The sequence below is a fragment of the Sander lucioperca genome, chromosome 14 (assembly GCF_008315115.2).
Source record: "Sander lucioperca isolate FBNREF2018 chromosome 14, SLUC_FBN_1.2, whole genome shotgun sequence".
NCBI classification, from domain to species: domain Eukaryota; kingdom Metazoa; phylum Chordata; class Actinopteri; order Perciformes; family Percidae; genus Sander; species Sander lucioperca.
The window spans coordinates 11,344,439-11,362,177 of NC_050186.1; the positions used below are offsets into that span (position 1 = coordinate 11,344,439).

The following is a 17,739-nucleotide window of genomic DNA, read 5'->3' on the forward strand; positions in this document are numbered from 1 at the left end:
GCTAACGTTCGTGAACGCCCTAAAAAAACTAATCTCACTAATGCTAAATATGTAAATTAGCTGTGTAAATATCTAACGTTAGCAAAAGAAAATAATAAATTATACAAAACCATCCACACGACGTTCACTACACTTTCAAACTAGGCCACGCCCCTTTAGGAGACAGGAAGTGTGGACCGTTTCACACCATTGGCGCTGCTTGAAATGTGCTATCTTAATTATAGAGGATCTTTGGTTTATATTAAAAAGTCAAAGTAAAAACTCTATTATCCCGCAATGGAAATTTCATGTGATCTTACACGTCTCCTCAAAAGAAAAAGAAAACACAACACTTTAAAATATGGTCAGTACGGACAATAGGAAGTTCTTACAAGCAATAAGCAATTCATAAGAAACCTACACTAAAAAAAATTATCCAGAGGGCAATATTTGCAGCAATGAAATACATTAAGAAAAAAATTAAAGTGCCAGAGAGTTGCATAATTGTGCAATGATGCAGTTAAAATACTAAAGACAGTTTTTTCATTGTGCAGTCTAATTGACACAAAGGATTTGATGTCCCTCATAGTTGTAATTTTTGAGTCTGGATCAACGGAAGTACATTTCCAGGATAAAAAGCCTGACATCCGGCGCGTAGCTCACGCCAACTTACCATTCTCAAAATCCCCTCGCTACGGTAAAAAAAATAGCGTTACACTTTATTTGAAGGTAACTACATAAGAGTGACATGACACTGTCATGAACGTGTCATAAACATTATAAACAAGTCATAAACGTGTATGACATAATGGTTCTTTTAGTAAGTGTCATTCGGTTTTTGTCATGACAAGTTATGGTTAGAGTTAGGGTTAGGGTTCATGTGTTCATGACAGTGTCATGTCACTCTTATGTAGGTACCTTCAAGTAAAGTGTTACCAAAAATAGACTTCGAGCTAACAAGCTACACACTGAAAATGGCAAGTTAAAAAAAATTGGATTGTGCAACAAGGCAGGCCTGCTTGGTACCGTGGAAATCCAGAGTTCTTGCGAGAGCACAAATTGAATTTGCTCAGCGAGTCACTCTGGCATTGAACAATGATGCTCATTACCCATGCCCTTGTAGCTGAGCTGCACCAATCACATCGGTGTATCTGATATAGGTGGGCCAGAGGCGAGCTAAACGGATGACGACAGTTTAATCTACCAGTTAGCTCCGCTGGTAGCTAAGCGTACGGGGCTCTGGATACGTCACCCCGTGTATTGTTGTGATTGGTCGTAGTGTTATCCAAATGTCTATCTCGAGTTGGGCCATTTTCATTACTCATTGCCAGACCCTTAATCTTTTGGATTTGGGTCTGGATTTCCTGACTACCTGCTTGGTACTTTTCGGAGAATGATTGTAAAGATTTACAAAGAATATGCGTAGGGCATTTCCTCTCTAACTGGGACGTTTTGGGACTGATTGGTGGGATTACTGTGGACGAAGTACACACGGAGATACACTGGTAAGAGCTAATGAGGTTAAACCATGTATCAGCTAATTTAAATAGCTCACGTTACTGTATGGTGTCAACAGTTAACTTCATTTAATATTGTATGTGGCGTTTTCTTTTGCGGGGTGCAAATATTCCACCAATACAAGTTCCGTCCCCAGACTATTTTGCAGAGCCAGCGCCGCTGCATCCGGAGCTCAGCGCCACCCGAGACGATGATGATTGGTTTAAAGAAAAGCAAACAACCCAGAGCGTTTTTTTCCCTCTCATCCAGGAATGTATCTGTGGTGTAGCCAGACCTTTACTCCACAGCGCTGTGGAGATAGCTCTGTCCTGTTTTTTCAGAAAACCTTTCATGAGGAGAGACAGTTGCACATGGCAGTTAACTGAAGATGAGAGGCTCGGTCCCCGTGGCTGTGCGCACTAACATGAGTGGGTTCGTGTGATTTCTTGCCTTGGCTCTCTCTTCCCTCTGCTGACACAGATCACAGCCCCTCCACACACTGCTTCATCTCTTGCATTTTCCTCACAGGACTGGCGATGTGTGTGTGTTTTCAGGGATATTAATAATGTTTGTGTGAAGTGTTTGATATGTAAATGCCGTGCTAATGCACCGTACCAATCAGCCCTCCGCCACCTGGAGGAGGGGGGTGGAGATTATCCATGAGTCACGACACCTCAGCCCGAACCTGTCAGATCTGTCAGTCGAGCTCTGACGCAAAACCTCTGATTCGTGTTGAGAATCCATCCAGCTCTGCTTAATTTTTTTTCTCCTTCTCCTTTCTGTATCTAGCTGAGGACTCTGTTTCCTGTGAGAACCCCGGTCTCCCTGACAACGGCTACCAGATCTTGTCCAAGAGGCTCTACCTGCCCGGCGAGTCACTCACCTTTGTCTGTTACCAAGGTTACGAGCTCATCGGCGAGGTTGCAATTAAATGCATCCTCGGGAACCCGTCGTTTTGGAGCGGCCCACTTCCACTCTGCAGGGGTGAGACTTTTGCAGTTGTTTGTGTTTTATATTTGAATGTGTGCGTGGAATGGATTTATGCATGCAAAGTTTGCAAACAATATTCTCCAAAGTCTCTTTTGCCCCATGCTTGATACAGATTAATCATGCCTCTATGCATGCTAATGACCATTCGCTAAACCCCTTTGCCCCAGCTTGTCCAATTATAGTTTTGCAACTTAGTAACTAGGCACAACATTTAAAGAATTTGTAGGCTGGTGTCCCGTGGTGTTAATTAGCCTTTCCAAATCCAAAAAAACAAGTCAGTGGGTTTTAATTGAATGGGTATTTTCGTTAGATGCCTGAACTAAGGTCTGTGGTTAACACAAGATTAAGAGATGTTCCTGTTATGTTCTACTATGTTCAGCAAATCAAAAACTTTAAAGGTCCAGTGTGTAACGTGTTTAGTTGTTCATTATCAAAATCTGTGTTGCCCGTTCACAAACTTGTCCTTTTTCCACCACCATCAATTCCAAGTATTCCTATTGGCTTGAAATTTAACATTTGCGTTCGCATGAACTGGGGTAGATGCTCCATATTCATGCTCTATCTTGAAATACGTTAGCCGGTAAGGGACATACATATGAAGGTAAATATGGTGCAAAAAGGGAGAGCTTGTAGAATACAATGTGAGAACTTGCAGAACAAAAAATCTGAACTTGTATGTTAAAATTTGCACTTGTAAAAATTTTATTTGCACTTGTAAAAAATATTCACACACATGTGATCTGAATTTGAAGTCATACAAAGAAAAAAAAACATGAGAGCTTGTAAAAAAAATCTGAACTTGTAAATTGAAATTTGCACTTGTAGAAAATGTTCACACACCTGTATTCTGAATGTGAAGTTACAGAAAAAATATTCACAAATGTGTAGATTGATATTTACATGAACACAATGACAGCTGCAAACTTATAATGCAACATTTACTCGTATACTTTTTTTTTTATTCTGGTTCATTTTCCATCACAACCACAACTCAGTGATTACAACCTCTGGAATCTGTCACTGCAACTTCACATATGTGCTCTCTCGCATCACAAAGTGGCCAATCTGCGCACCTCGACTTTCACAACACTCTTGACGATACGTTTGGTGCAAAACTAATTTGTACCTGTGGACTTAGGCTGTGGAGCTCTGAGCTAACAGAACGGGAAAAGCCTTCTTATATACAGTCTATGGGAAAATCAGGGTTTCTATCGCCAGATGAGGGACAACTCTGTCCGGCTTATTTATGTAGCATGGAAACTTGGTGGAATAGCATGCTAGCGTTAGCTAACTAACAGCCAGCCCGCTTCTAAATAAATACCTTTTAATTGTCTAAACATTTTTAACAGTCAAACTAAAACACTGGCGGTGAGCTCCACGGCCTGCAGCCGCAGACGGACCGTCATCAGTGGGTAACAGGTGCCAAGTTTCGCATCCCTGCCGAGAATTGCATCCACTAGGGAAAATAATGATTTTATAAGGCAAAGTACTGTTTAAAAACTAGGCAATAGTAAATCTCTTTGTCATGTTCATCAATAATGATTAGGATTTTAGAAGGTTTAGAGACATCAATGTTTTATCAGACTCTGTAGCATTTCCTTGCTACCTAGATGCAATTTTCGGCAGCAATGAATTCTGCAGAAATTATTGTTTCTGCCCAAGCGGGTGCAATTCTTAGCAGGGATGCACAACATCAGCAAAGCAAGCTCTGGTCATGGCCGGGTGATGGGCCGCTGCTACCGGATGTGGGGCTCTCCGTGTCCCGCTGGAGCTCCGACTGCAGGTCGAGGTCGGCAGCGAAGCTTTCTGGCAAAAGCAGTGTTGCTACGCTGGTCGATCCCCACTGATGACGGTCCGTCTGCGGCTGCAGGCCGTGGAGCTCACCGCCAGTGTTTTAGTTTGACTGTTAAAAAAGTGTTTAGACAATTAAAAGGTATTTATTTAGAAGCGGGCTGGCTGTTAGTTAGCTAGCTAACGCTAGCATGCTATTCCACCAAGTTTCCATGCTACATAAATAAGCCGGACAGAGTTGTCCCTCATCTGGCGATAGAAACCCTGATTTTCCCATAGACTGTATATAAGAAGGCTTTTCCCGTTCTGTTAGCTCAGAGCTCCACAGCCTAAGTCCACAGGTACAAATTAGTTTTGCACCAAACGTATCGTCAAGAGTGTTGTGAAAGTCGAGGTGCGCAGATTGGCCACTTTGTGATGCGAGAGAGCACATATGTGAAGTTGCAGTGACAGATTCCAGAGGTTGTAATCACTGAGTTGTGGTTGTGATGGAAAATGAACCAGAATAAAAAAAAAAGTATACGAGTAAATGTTGCATTATAAGTTTGCAGCTGTCATTGTGTTCATGTAAATATCAATCTACACATTTGTGAATATTTTTTCTGTAACTTTACATTCAGAATACAGGTGTGTGAACATTTTCTACAAGTGCAAATTTCAATTTACAAGTTCAGATTTTTTTTACAAGCTCTCATGTTTTTTTTCTTTGTATGACTTCAAATTCAGATCACATGTGTGTGAATATTTTTTACAAGTGCAAATAAAATTTTTACAAGTGCAAATAAAATTTTTACAAGTGCAAATTTTAACATACAAGTTCAGATTTTTTGTTCTGCAAGTTCTCACATTGTATTCTACAAGCTCTCCCTTTTTGCACCATATTTACCTTCATACATACAGGACATACTGCTCCGCCTTTGTGTGTGTGTGTGTGTGTGTGTGTGTGTGTGTGTGTGTGTGTGTGTGTGTGTGTGTGTGTGTGTGTGTGTGTATATAAGGGACATACAGGACATACTGCTCCACCTTTCGCGTTTTCACTGTCACATGATAAACTCACAGCTGCTGCTAATGCTGCTAATGGGTATTGTAGCTTCCCGGCCCCGGCAAGTTTGAAGAAGGAAACATGGAGGACCACACGTATTCAAAATCCAAATTTCAGGAACAGGAGTCTTCTTCTTCTTCGCCCAGAAAAAGAAAGAGGATATTGAAAAGGGCAAGAGACCGGCGTCATCATAAAAAAGAGTGAACATTGGAGCTGCCTTCCAAAGATGGAAAGACCTGATGAAGGAAAAGGGGATCGAAAGAGACGCCGAACGGCTGCCGTAGCTGTAATACGTACTTTGAACTGCGTGGCGCGAGAGAGTTGATTGCGATATATGATCTCAACGCTAGATGGGAGAAATTCCCACACATTGGACCTTTAAGTGCATAGTGGCAAAATCTTCTAAAGCATCTGAATAAAGTAGAGAAATGCATGTTGAGCCAGAGTTTGTTCTCCGATATAAGATATGTCGATTGCTGTGGAGTTCATTTGTGAAGATTATCTTGCTGAACGAAACATGTAATCAAGTATCAGAAACAGAGAGTTTGCAACAGAGTTTAATTCCTGCAATAATTCAAAATCCAATGGAAAAATCCTTTTTGTCAGAAGGGGAACCAGTGCCATGCTGAATTCCATATTTGCGCACAGACATACGTCATGGGGGGCGGCCTCTAGCTCACCCAGTGGGAGCGTGCGCTCCATGTAGGCTGAGTCCTTTGCAGCGGCCCGGGTTCGAGTCCGACCTGCGGCCCTTTGCTGCGTGTCACCCCCCCCGTCTCTCTCCCACCTTTCCTGTCTATCCACTGTCACTATCAAATAAAGGGAAAAGCCCCCAACAAAATAATCTTTAAAAGAAATACGTCATGGGTTTAGGAATGTTTACACTCCAGCAACTCTAGCAAACCTTACCCCAGAACAGTAAAGGGGCGTGGGGGGATTTAGCGAACGGTCATTTCAAAGCAGCCTTGTTACAAATACAAACTCAGCAGTAAGTGTGATGTCAATTTTCATATGCACTGACTGACAGAATGATGTCTTGCAGCCAACCATGACTGCTTTGGCAACCATGCTTTGGAAGGTGAGTGTTATCTGTGTCTGTTGGTGCGCTCGCTCTCACGCTGTGGCCTGAAAAGACCACACAGTTGGTTTTCTGGACTGACAAAAAAAAGAAAACACACTCAAACAAAGCAAAGAATAAAAAGCATTTCACGCCTCTGTCTGCTCTGCCTGCATCTGCAAGCATCTGCCTGCCAAGTTCTTTCCCAATGTGTGTGTTTGTCCGCCTACCTGTCTGTATTCATTTGTTTATCTGTCAGTTGCTTAACCATCCTCGACCAGACTTTTAGAGGTTGTATTTGTTCTCTTGATGCCTTCTTCAATTAACCTTTTTGTTTGCGTGTTGTCTCTCAGTTGCAGAGGCGACTGCAGGCTCCACTCTGGATGGAGGGAACATAGCGCTGGCCATCTTCATCTTCGTTCTTCTGCTGACTGTGCTGCTCGGAGGGGCTTATGTCTACGTCACACGGTAAGATCCTTGACTGCTCAAGCTGGATTACGACCCTGGCAAAATGGGCAATTTCCTCTGGACTCCAAACCCGAAACCCCACAGGGTCACTGTGTGGCAATAGGTTTATGGTAAAGTGTTTATTTGGGAACTAAAGCATGATATCAGCTGGCATGAAAAGGGCTTTAGGACTCCTTTGCTTACATTTTTAGCTTTCAGACCTTCATCGTTACAGCCGATAATGTGTGACAATGTGTCATTGTCTTAATATGTTGTTTCTGTTTTCCCTCATCCTCTCTTTTAGGTGCCGATATCACTCCAACTTGAGGCTTCCTCTGATCTACCCCCACCCTTACCGACAGATCACCGTGGAGACAGAGTTTGATAACCCGCTCTATGAGACCGGAGGAGTGAGTGTCCAACACATTTGAAAAACTGAAACTGTACATTGAGGGCCCAACTGTCCATACTACCTCATAGGGATCATTCATCTTACTTGTCACGACGTAACCACAACTCTGGGCGATCGTACTAGTTTCGTTATGTCTAGAAGCTTTAAGGGGGTTTGGCTTTAGTCAGTTAGTGCATTCGAAAATTACAGAAACTCTAGTCCGCCAGACTGAAGGTAAGGATAAGAGTCCTACTTTTGTATATATTCCGTTTACTGTCACAGAGAAGTGAAGAAACTAGAAAATATTTAACAAGCTGAGATCAGAGAACTCATACCGATTAATCGATGGTTGGTGATTAATTTAATAGTGTTACAAATACAACAAATAATCAACTGATCCATTAATCTTTGCAGCTCAAGATCAGTTCAAGATTTATGATCGATTATACACTCACTTGCCACTTTATTAGGTACACCTGTTCAACTGTTTGCTAACGCAAAAATCTAATCAGCCAATCCCGTAGCAGCAACTGAATCGTTTAGGGATGCACACATGGTCGAAACAATCTGCTGAAGTTCAAACCAGCATTAGAATGGGGATAAAATATTAATAATAATAATAATAATAATAATAATACATTTAATCTATAATGCACTTTTCATCAAAGATCTCAAAGTGCGAAAATTATTATTAAAGTGACCAGGAGATTTAGGGACACACACACACACACACACACACACTGCTAATACTGCTTTCCATCTTCTCTTTGATTGTCCACAGGACACTCGTGAATATGAGGTGTCGATATGAGAAGACGTTTCTGAACCGAGAACCGACCCGCCCCGTCCTAACTCTTCATCCCGTCCTCCCTCCTTCTCCGCCCAGGAGGAGGCGATGTAAATACAGAAAGATGATGTCCGGCCCCTTCTGCCACGAGACGCAGTGATCGGTTGCGTTCTCTCCTCCAGCTTTTGAAGACACGGTGGGAAACAGGAGAAGAGAGATAGACTAGAGTCAGTGTTGAACTTTTTGTGGATCAGTGTCGCCGGGAGATGGTGGGAGGACGGAGGGGAGAAAGACCCAAAGATCATCGAAGAACATCGAACACGGTGAGAAAAGAGATGTCTGGTGCGAAATGGAAGTTAAGGAGGGGAGAGGGGCAAGGAGTAGGGGACAGGACACAGTATGAGGACTGTGGATTAAAGGGTATTGAAGCACTTTTTTAGTATTTTTTTCAATTTAAGACATTTAGGTAAAGAATCCTGGAATATATCTTCAGAAAGAGAAAGAGTTATAAGAGTTATAAGATTTTCATGAAAGCAAGCTCCACTTTTGATACTATTTACGATCAGATGCAATTCACCTCATTTATATTTAGCAGTTATTTCATTATATAGTAGTTTTCATTGTTAGTGGTGGAAGTCTGCCATTCCCATCCATCTATCCATCCATCCGTCCATCCATCCATCCGTCCATCCATCCATCCATCCATCCATCCATCCATCCATCCATCTTCATCCGTCCATCCGTCCATCCATCCATCCATCCATCCATCCATCTATCTTCATCTGTCCATCCGTCCATCTATCCATCCGTCCATCCATCCATCCATCCATCCATCTTCATCCGTCCATCCGTCCATCCATCCATCCATCCATCTATCTTCATCTGTCCATCCGTCCATCTATCCATCCGTCCATCCGTCCATCCATCCATCCATCCATCTATCTTCATCTGTCCATCCGTCCATCTATCCATCCATCCATCCATCCATCCATCCATTTTCATCCGGTTATCCGGGGGGCAGCAAGCTAAGCAAATTATTCCAGACATCCCTCTCCCCGGCAATGTTCCCCAGCTCTTCCTGGGAACCCTGAGGTGTGCAACATATATAATCTCCCCAACGTGTTTAGGGTCTACTCCTGGTCCTCTTACCAGTTGGATATGCTGGAAAACCTCCAACAGGATGCGCCCAGGAGGTATCCTGATCAGATGCCAAAACCACCCTAATTGGCCCCTTTTGAAACGAAGGAGCAGTGGCTCTGTGTAGCGTCTAAGCTTCTCACCCGAGCTTTACGACTTTGGCGAGCCACCCTACGGAGGAAACTAATTTCAGACGCTTGTATCCGCGATCTCATTCTTTTGGTCACTATCCGAAGCAGGGTGGATTTTATTGAGAAGCAGTCACAGAAAACACTCTGGGTTGTTTGCATTTTTATTTTATTTTTTAAACCAGTCACAATCGTCTTGGGCGGCGCTAAGCTCCGGACGCAGCTACGGTGGCTCTGCAAAATAGTCTCTGGAAGGAACTTGTTTTGGTGGAACATTTGCACCTCGCTAAAGAAAACGCCACCTACAATATTAAATGAAGTTAACTGTTGACACAATAAAGTAACGTGAGCTATTTAAATTAGCTGATACATGGTTTAACCTCATTGGCTCTTACCAGTGTATCTCCGCGTGTACTTCGTCCACAGCAATCGCTCCCAAAACGTCCCAGTTAGAGAGGAAATGCCCTAAACATATTCTTTGTAAATCTTTACAATCATTGCCCCAAAGAACCAAGCAGGCCTGCCTTGTTGCACGATCCAAATTTTCTTCCAAACATGCAATTTTTTGCGTGTAGTTCAAAGTTAGTTAGTTCAAAGTAGTTTTGAGAATGGCAATACACAGAGAGCAGAAGGTGAGGGATGTCAGGCAATTATCCTGGAAATGGCCTTCCGTTGATCTTGACTATAGCGCAGTAGTGATCGGGTGGTGGAGCCGCCATATCAAAGTCCCGCCAATACACCCGCCCGAGGTCAATGCCAGCTGTCAACAAACAAATAATTAACAAAAACCAAACTGATCAGAAAAATGAACACTTGAACAAACCTCAGTGTGATCAGAACTACTTAAAATGACAGAAACCATCTTTGGGAAATTTATTTCACGTGAACTTTGATTTCTTAGTTTGGTCCATGTCAACATGACATCATGACTTCGCGTAAACATACACGCCACTTTCTAAAGCCAAATGGGCGTGTTATCTGTACGCATTTTGAGCGGCGTATACAGCGGACGGGTTGGGTTTAGGAAAAGAAGAACAGGTTTGGTTTAGTAAAAGAAGAAAGCAACTGTTGAGTTTAGGAAACGTGACACTCGGGACACGATCCCCGGTCTCCTGGGTGAAAGTCCTGTGTTTGACCCATCCTCCACCCCGACCAACCTCCCTACGTGGATTTTTGCCCTTTCATACTACTCGCTACGGCATCAATTCACACGCAATCGCAAGGTGATGTAAGTCAATGGAGGCCAAACGGCGTTGATAAACACGCTAAAAAGCGAGTGTGCGTCTAGATAAAACGGCAATAATGAAATACGAATTGGCGGGTCATACATACGCCACTTCACAAGATCAGTCTGTCCATGTCCCATCTGCTAGCTACCCAGCCCACCAGGGGACGATCCAGATGTTTTGGCTTCACTCATACAGTCTATACATCAATCCCTGGTTTGGATGCACTTGCTAAACTACTCAGGACTGAAATCTTAAGGATTAAAACCGTAGGAGTCTTGAGGATACATTGGCAGGTGGAACGGTGGATTTTCTTTATGTTTTTGTTTACATCTACACTCATGAGTCACCATCTCTTGCCACAAAATAATAATGACAGGAAGGAAATATTGGTAAGCGGCTTCCTTTGTTTTCCTTTGCTAGTTAGTCCGACACAGGATGTCAGCTGTGTCCTGTCCCCGAATTCCCTCCTGCCCTCAGGCACCTTCGAAGCTTTTTAACTCCAGCAGTTCCAGCTCTGGCTTTAGCTGTAGTTAAGTGGTATTTAAATGACTCAGGGGCCAGTGCAGTACTGATGTCCTGTCTTAGATGAATGACTGTCGTAGACTGGCCTTTAGAGTCCCCCAGGTCTGGACCGGCTCCTGATTTAAAAAGTCAAATGAAAAACAAGCATTTGTTGCAGACGTGGAGGTTTGCGATATGAATAGCATAGCCGTAGTTAACTGACTGAGCTCAATCAACCCACCAGATGATGTATTTATTTTGATGTACTGTATATGTGATGTTTTATGCAGATTGATAAATGTACATTTTCATTATGAGAAGACAAAGGTTAACAGTTTCCCTAAATAAATGGTAAAACTCAAATAAAAAGTACAAAAGACTTTCTAAATTTGTAAGCATTTTGTTGAATTCTTTGGCTTCTTATTGCTTTTTTAGGGGCCAAATGTGGAAATATTCACATTATCTCATATCTATTAGCACAAAACCATCTTAAATGTGTTCACAGCTCCTTTCAAGGTCTATGCATTAAATGTAGACACTCGAAATATTTGTTTTGTACTTTAAATGGTTGTTAATGCTCTCAGTCCCAAACCAAAACTGTATTTTTGTCCTACTTCTATTTATCTGCGTCTCAAAGTCTCTTATTAGTATCAAATATGGATCTATTGCACATTTAATTCAGCTTTCATTTGCATGTAGGATTTAGGGTGGATTATATAAATGTAACATTTATGTTTGCCTACAAAAATGTTGTTATAAAAGTGCATTTTATTGGATTTTATTGCAGAAAAGTAATCCAACGAATCAGCAATTGTGGGCTAACAATAGCATCATGAAGTGCCCCAACAAACATTTACTCAGATTAACTTTTACCCTGGTTTAACTCAAGTCGCCATGTCACAAAATGTCTTGTCAGTTTAAGTTTGCTTTCATTTGGAGTATTATTATACCAGCCAACCTGTTAAAGTCAAGTTCGATTTGTCTTGCGACTCGTTGTTGAGGTTGGGGACCACTGCTTCAGATCGTCCACAAAACACAATTCACCAACATACAAATATTTGATTCTACTTTATAGTCCTGAAAAGCTTCTTTGAAGTCCTAATGTTCACCTCAGAAGCATTTGTAGAGGTAAAGATGATCCAGTAATGTTCTGCTATCCTGTTAAAGCAACACCAAAGATTCTTTTGTACCTTAAAATAATGTTTCCAAAATTGTTTCAGTGGTTCATCAACTCGTAACAGGGTGAACGGCACTTCTGCATTCGCTTTGCAGCCCTCTATCGGCCATAACCGCACTATGCAAGTTTGCCAGATTGGGTAGCGGATCTGTAGTTCGAATGAGAACGGTAATGGACAATTCCGCTTCCAACATGTAGGGGGACCGAAGAGGAAAAGTGCTTTGGTGTTGCTTTAATCATAATGCAAACCCTGTGCGACTTCTCGTTGTTAAAGTTGGAGACCAGTGCTTGAGATCGCCCGTAAAACAGAGTTCCAACATCATCCCCTACATAAAAAGATTTGAATCGACTTAATAGTGCTGGAAGGCTTCTTTTAAAGTCATTACTTTCACCACAACATGCCGTTTTGGCTTCCATTTGGTTTGAGAAGCAACTTTTTTTCTTGGACTGAGTGCTGGTGTCTTGGAAATATCCCCTGATGGGTGGGAGGATAAATCCTGCCCAGCGGCATTTCCCTTCTGCCAACCGTCTTTAATGTCCTAATGATTCCTTCTGTTGCCATCCTGACTGCTAATAGGAAGATAATGCTTCCTGCCACGATAGCAATTTCCAGAGGCTTTCCTGCTGCGGTTAATTCAACTGTTGAGAAGCTTTTAACCAGATGCTTGAATGACATTAGACACTCTGAGGAAACCGAGTGCCACCCACACAAGTTTAATGAACCAAAAGCATTCACAGAGCCAGAAATACATTACAGTTATGTCTGCATTGTAGGCGTTTAGCTGGTTCTTTTATCTAGAGCAACTCGTAATGAGTGCAGCAACACGATGAGATCGTTATTACAAGCTGTTAACAGCGTGGGTCAGACTCACACCACTGAGGCAATAGATGCAGCAAATATTTGACAAGGATATTAATGTTTAATAGACAGATGCAGAGGAGTGATCTTTTTTTCCACACTGGTTTAAAGTTTAACTTAAAAACACCTTAGATTACAGCAATTTGCATCAGAAATCCTATTCTCAGGGTCATAACGCTGTCAAATCTGAACCAAAAGACATAATGATATCGTTAGATTCAGAGAGACTTACGGTACCTGTCCACAGTGCCGTTATATGACTAGCAGTTATCAATTTCTCTTCAATGATTGATCACTGACAATCAAAGAAAACAGGCTACACCTCCTACAAATGCGATGGCTGCACCTTATTGGACGAACGCTCGAGGTCTGTCTGCTCCCGGATTTTTTCAAAACGGACCAACATGATGGCCCATTTGGAACTTTTAGTCTCGCATTGCCAGACCTTGCTCCACAGCGCTGTGGAGCAAGGTCTGGCTACACCACAGATGCATTCTGGGATAGGAGAAAAAAACGCTCTGGGTTGTTTGAATTTCTTTAAACCAATCACAATCGTCTTGGGCGGCACTAAGCTCAGGACGCAGCAACGGTGGCTCTGCTAAATAGTCTCTGGAAGGAACTTGTTTTGGTGGAACATTTGCACCTCGCAAAAGAAAACGCCACATAATATTAAATGAAGTTAACTGGTCACACAATACAGTAATGTGAGCTATTTAAATTAGCTGATACATGGTTAAACCGAAGGGGGTAAGCGAGTGTCTACAAAGCGTACCTCCTATGGCGCCATATTGATGCTACCAAGCCATCACCTTCCGTTAGCATCCCATTGACTGCCATTCATTTTGACGTCACTTTGACAGTGAATAACTTTATATCTGAAGCGTTTAAAGACTCTATTTGTCCGTTGTTTATTTCTAAAGAAACACGAAAATGTATAAAAGGCTCCATTACCTTGTATCTCATGTTATGGCTCCGTAGCAACCGTTTTTTCTAAAAATAGGCTAACGATTGTGTCATAACCACGCAACTTACTGTCGCATAGTAGAGGAATTACCATATAGTACAGGAGAAGCTCTCAGGCAATTTGGACTTCCATTAGCTGTTTAAGTTTAATTACTAATGTTAACTATCATTTTAGTGATCAATAATTAGCCTGTGTCTATGTTATCTCCTTACATATACCTACACTCTCCGTCTCTGCTAGATTGGGAATGATTGAGATTTCTCTTGGCACAGCTACCAGAAGACTTCCAACTTTCAGACAGGTTGCTCACGTCACATCTACGTCTTCAAGCTCAGTTTGCAGCTGAGCAGTAACGCTCAGCCATCACCGGAAAAGTGCTTCTAATAGACTTCACTGGTCTCCGTGGAATTCTACGGCGTCGCTTTGTCCATTTATTTAACTGTCTATGGTTGAACCTCATTGGTTCTTACCAGTGTATCTGCGTGTGTACTTCGTCCACAGCAATCCCACCAATCGGTCCCGAAACGGCCCAGTTAGAGAGGAAATGCCGTTTAAAATCATTCCCCGAAAGAACCAAGCAAGCCTGCCTTTTTTCTTGTTCCTCAAAACTTGCCATTTTCTGCGTGTAGCTTGCTAGCTTGAAGTTTGTTGTTGTTTCTCCCGAAGCGAACCGAGCTTGAGAACAGCAACACACAGAGAGGAAGGTGAGTGACATCCGGCGCCTCAGGCAATTATCCTGAAAATGTACTTCCATTGATCCAGACTAGGAAACTTTTCCTTATTTTTTACGAAAACAGTTCACCGAAATGTGTTTCCGAAAACATTTTATGCCAGAAATAAATTGCAGCTGCTTAATCTGTCCTCATTTTAGATCGATACCGCTCAGTTTAAAAGGTTTTTGTGATTGGACGTCCCTGAGCAGGGATGGTAAAAGAGAGACAGGGCTTATGGTTTTTAGCAGGGAAAGACAAACATTGTTATTCTTTCCCTGATTTGTTTGCTTGCCAAAAATGGTGCAATAAACCCAACGCCATGCTTGCCAAGGCCGTGATTGTTTTAATTCCCTGTGTAATATTCATTCCTGGCTGTTTGATTTTGAATGTTTTGTTTGTTTTTGTTTAGTGAGTCTGAGGACAAATCGCAGCTACATCCGTGTTGAGCTGAATCACACAAACACATACACAGCCTTAATAAACTGGATACTCTAAACAGCTGTGTTGTAATGGTAACTAGTCCACAGAAACTCCTGCAAGTGATACTCAATAAATATTATTTTTGCAAATGGGAAACGACTTCTGTGTGTGCTTTTTTTAATATTTGAATGTATATTTTTATAATGCAAGTGTGAAATGTGCTTCCCAAAAGCCTCAAATTGAAGCTGGCATTTACAAAATATAATATTTTTTCTTCAAGCAGTTCAATATGTAATACTGACAGCCAGTGTTTAAAATAGTTACTGCAGTACAAATTCAAAATACGAGAGATATATGAGAGAGTCGTTTCCCCCGCCCCCTCCCCCCTAGACTCGAAGTTCACAGAGGTTGCCAGGCTGAGACCGGAGCATCCAACAATGTTGCTAGACGCTTGTCTCACATAGCCAGACATTACTTCACAGAACAGTGGAGTAGCTAACGTTAGATGCTGGCTATACTGACATTGAAGCCCGTGCTCACGCGGAGCTCTGTACCCAACTGACAGACACACTTCCTCGGCTTAGAATTACGATAGGAACCGCTAAAAATAACATCACCTTGCTGTCCTCTCCACCCGACTGAACACACTATATTGGCTTAGAATTAGAGATGGCCCGATACCATTTTTTGCTTCCCGATACCGATTCTGATACCTGAACTTGCGTATCGACCGATACCGAGTACCGATCCGATACCAGTGTGTCATATATTTTATTATGTTTTAACAACTGTATACTACTATCTCTGTATGGATGATATGATTTCTATCTTTGTTGTCGGTCTGGCTCAGGTTAAACTCTTTGTGAAACATGAATGCCCCAGGACTTTCTTTTATTCTCCAGTTTGACAGTCAGTTATAACGGAAAAACAACATAAATAAAGTACTTTAACGTAGATTTTCTTTAGGGCTTTATTACGTGGTATCGGATCGGTGCATAAACTCCAGTACTTCCCGATATGGATAGCAGCGTTTTAGGTGGTATCGGAGGTATTGGAACATCTCTACTTAGAATTACGGCAACAATCGCTAAACACACTGCAAACTCACGGTCCTCTCTTCCCAATTTACTTGATTTACCCTCTCTTGGCTTGAAATAACTCACCGTTGTCGGCTACGGCCGCTGAACAGGCTACACATTGTAAACAGCCATGGCCGCTTGCCTGGTCCTCCGGTAACATTAGCAGTTAGCAGTTAGTAGGGTTAGCATGGCGGCGTTAGCCAGGACCAGTCGGGATCACTTTACTGGCTGTGTCTCAATTTTTGCGAGTAACCAACTCGGGTACTCTAGCTATATTATTCAATGTGAGTACACAAATGTTGAAATGACATAAAATGCCCGTCGCTTGTTGCTGTGATAAATTAGCCTGAAGCTAATGCTTAGCTACCTGTTCAGTAGAAAATCTGCCAACTTGGCATCCTTTTGGGCTCTAAGCTGTCTCCATCTTTCAAATACGTCTCCAATATTTACCCGTTTGTGACATCTCTGGCCACGCAACTGTTAGAAACATGCTGGGTTTTTTTTAGGTTGGGTAGAATCTATCTCCGTTGATCCCGTTCGTTTGTTTGCTGCTTTCATGGTGGCACTAACGTTACAGCTGTAGCCCGCTGGGTTTACGTTTTACGTTTTTTTTACAGGTATATCTGGCAACCTGGCCTGGCTGTCAAACTGGGCAGTTGATACCAACACACAGGTCAAAACACAAACAGAAATTCCGTCACGGAACGGAAATTTTCAAAAGGAGAAAATACTGGCATTAGCATTGTTGTCAGAAAAGATAGTATTTCAACTTAGCATGTTTCCTTAATATCTGATGATGTATTGGGGTCATTTTTGGATTTATTACAGTAAATATATTACATATTGGACCTTTAAAAAACCCAGGCTAGAGAATGTGCACTTCAGACAAAGTGTTAGTAATTATCTGAAATCAGAAGACAATTACAAAGAAGAAGCACTCAATAGAGCAACCTGCAATAGAGTGTAGTCGTCTACACACTCTCTCAGTTAGGCATTAGTTTTACAGACAGCGTTGTATTGGTTAATGACAGAATAGTAATGATCACACAAGTGTAAAAGGTCATAGGGTAACTAAAATCAATGGGTTTCCTCCTGTTGGGAAAAGGTGTCAAGTATTCAGTCAATTTATGCATAATGACTGAGAAGATTCTGCTTGTTTGACAATAAAAAGGCATGATGATGGGGAAAGGTGACAGGGTCGCCAAAATCAATATGTTATTTCCTCATGTGGTTATAAAAATACAAGCTCAAATTCTCATTAACTTACAATTTGTTTTCAAGAGATACAATGACACAAATGGACTGATGGACACACTGGGCATCACATTTCAGAGGTGATTATCAGCCAAGAATCAGGGACAATATACCGTATATAGGTGAAATAGGCTGTTTTTCTTCTTCAGATTTACAGTTGAATGTTGTATTGCAAAATAAAAAGGTGCAGGTCATAATAATAACAAAATAATCGTATTACTGGGTTACTTATTGATGCATTAATGTGTTCATCACTTTAAAGTTGTAGCTGGTAAAGGTATAGAGCTCATTTTAATT

At 41.8% G+C, this 17,739-nt stretch overlaps 1 protein-coding gene across 2 annotated transcripts in view; it reads left to right on the plus strand.

Moving 5' to 3' along the window:
* Positions 1-8,315, plus strand: part of LOC116041778 (seizure 6-like protein) — a 102,808-nt gene extending 94,493 nt beyond the window's left edge. Inside the window, exons 13-17 of one of the 2 annotated variants that reach the window (XM_031287827.2) lie at positions 2,266-2,460; positions 6,342-6,377; positions 6,710-6,824; positions 7,108-7,213; positions 7,976-8,315. In XM_031287827.2, the coding sequence (XP_031143687.1) occupies positions 2,266-2,460; positions 6,342-6,377; positions 6,710-6,824; positions 7,108-7,213; positions 7,976-8,005 (482 nt within the window). In that variant the 3' untranslated portion in view covers positions 8,006-8,315. The remainder of the gene's footprint in view (positions 1-2,265; positions 2,461-6,341; positions 6,378-6,709; positions 6,825-7,107; positions 7,214-7,975) is intronic. The other variant, XM_031287828.2, reaches the window with a different exon arrangement.
* Positions 8,316-17,739: the final 9,424 nt, after the last annotated feature.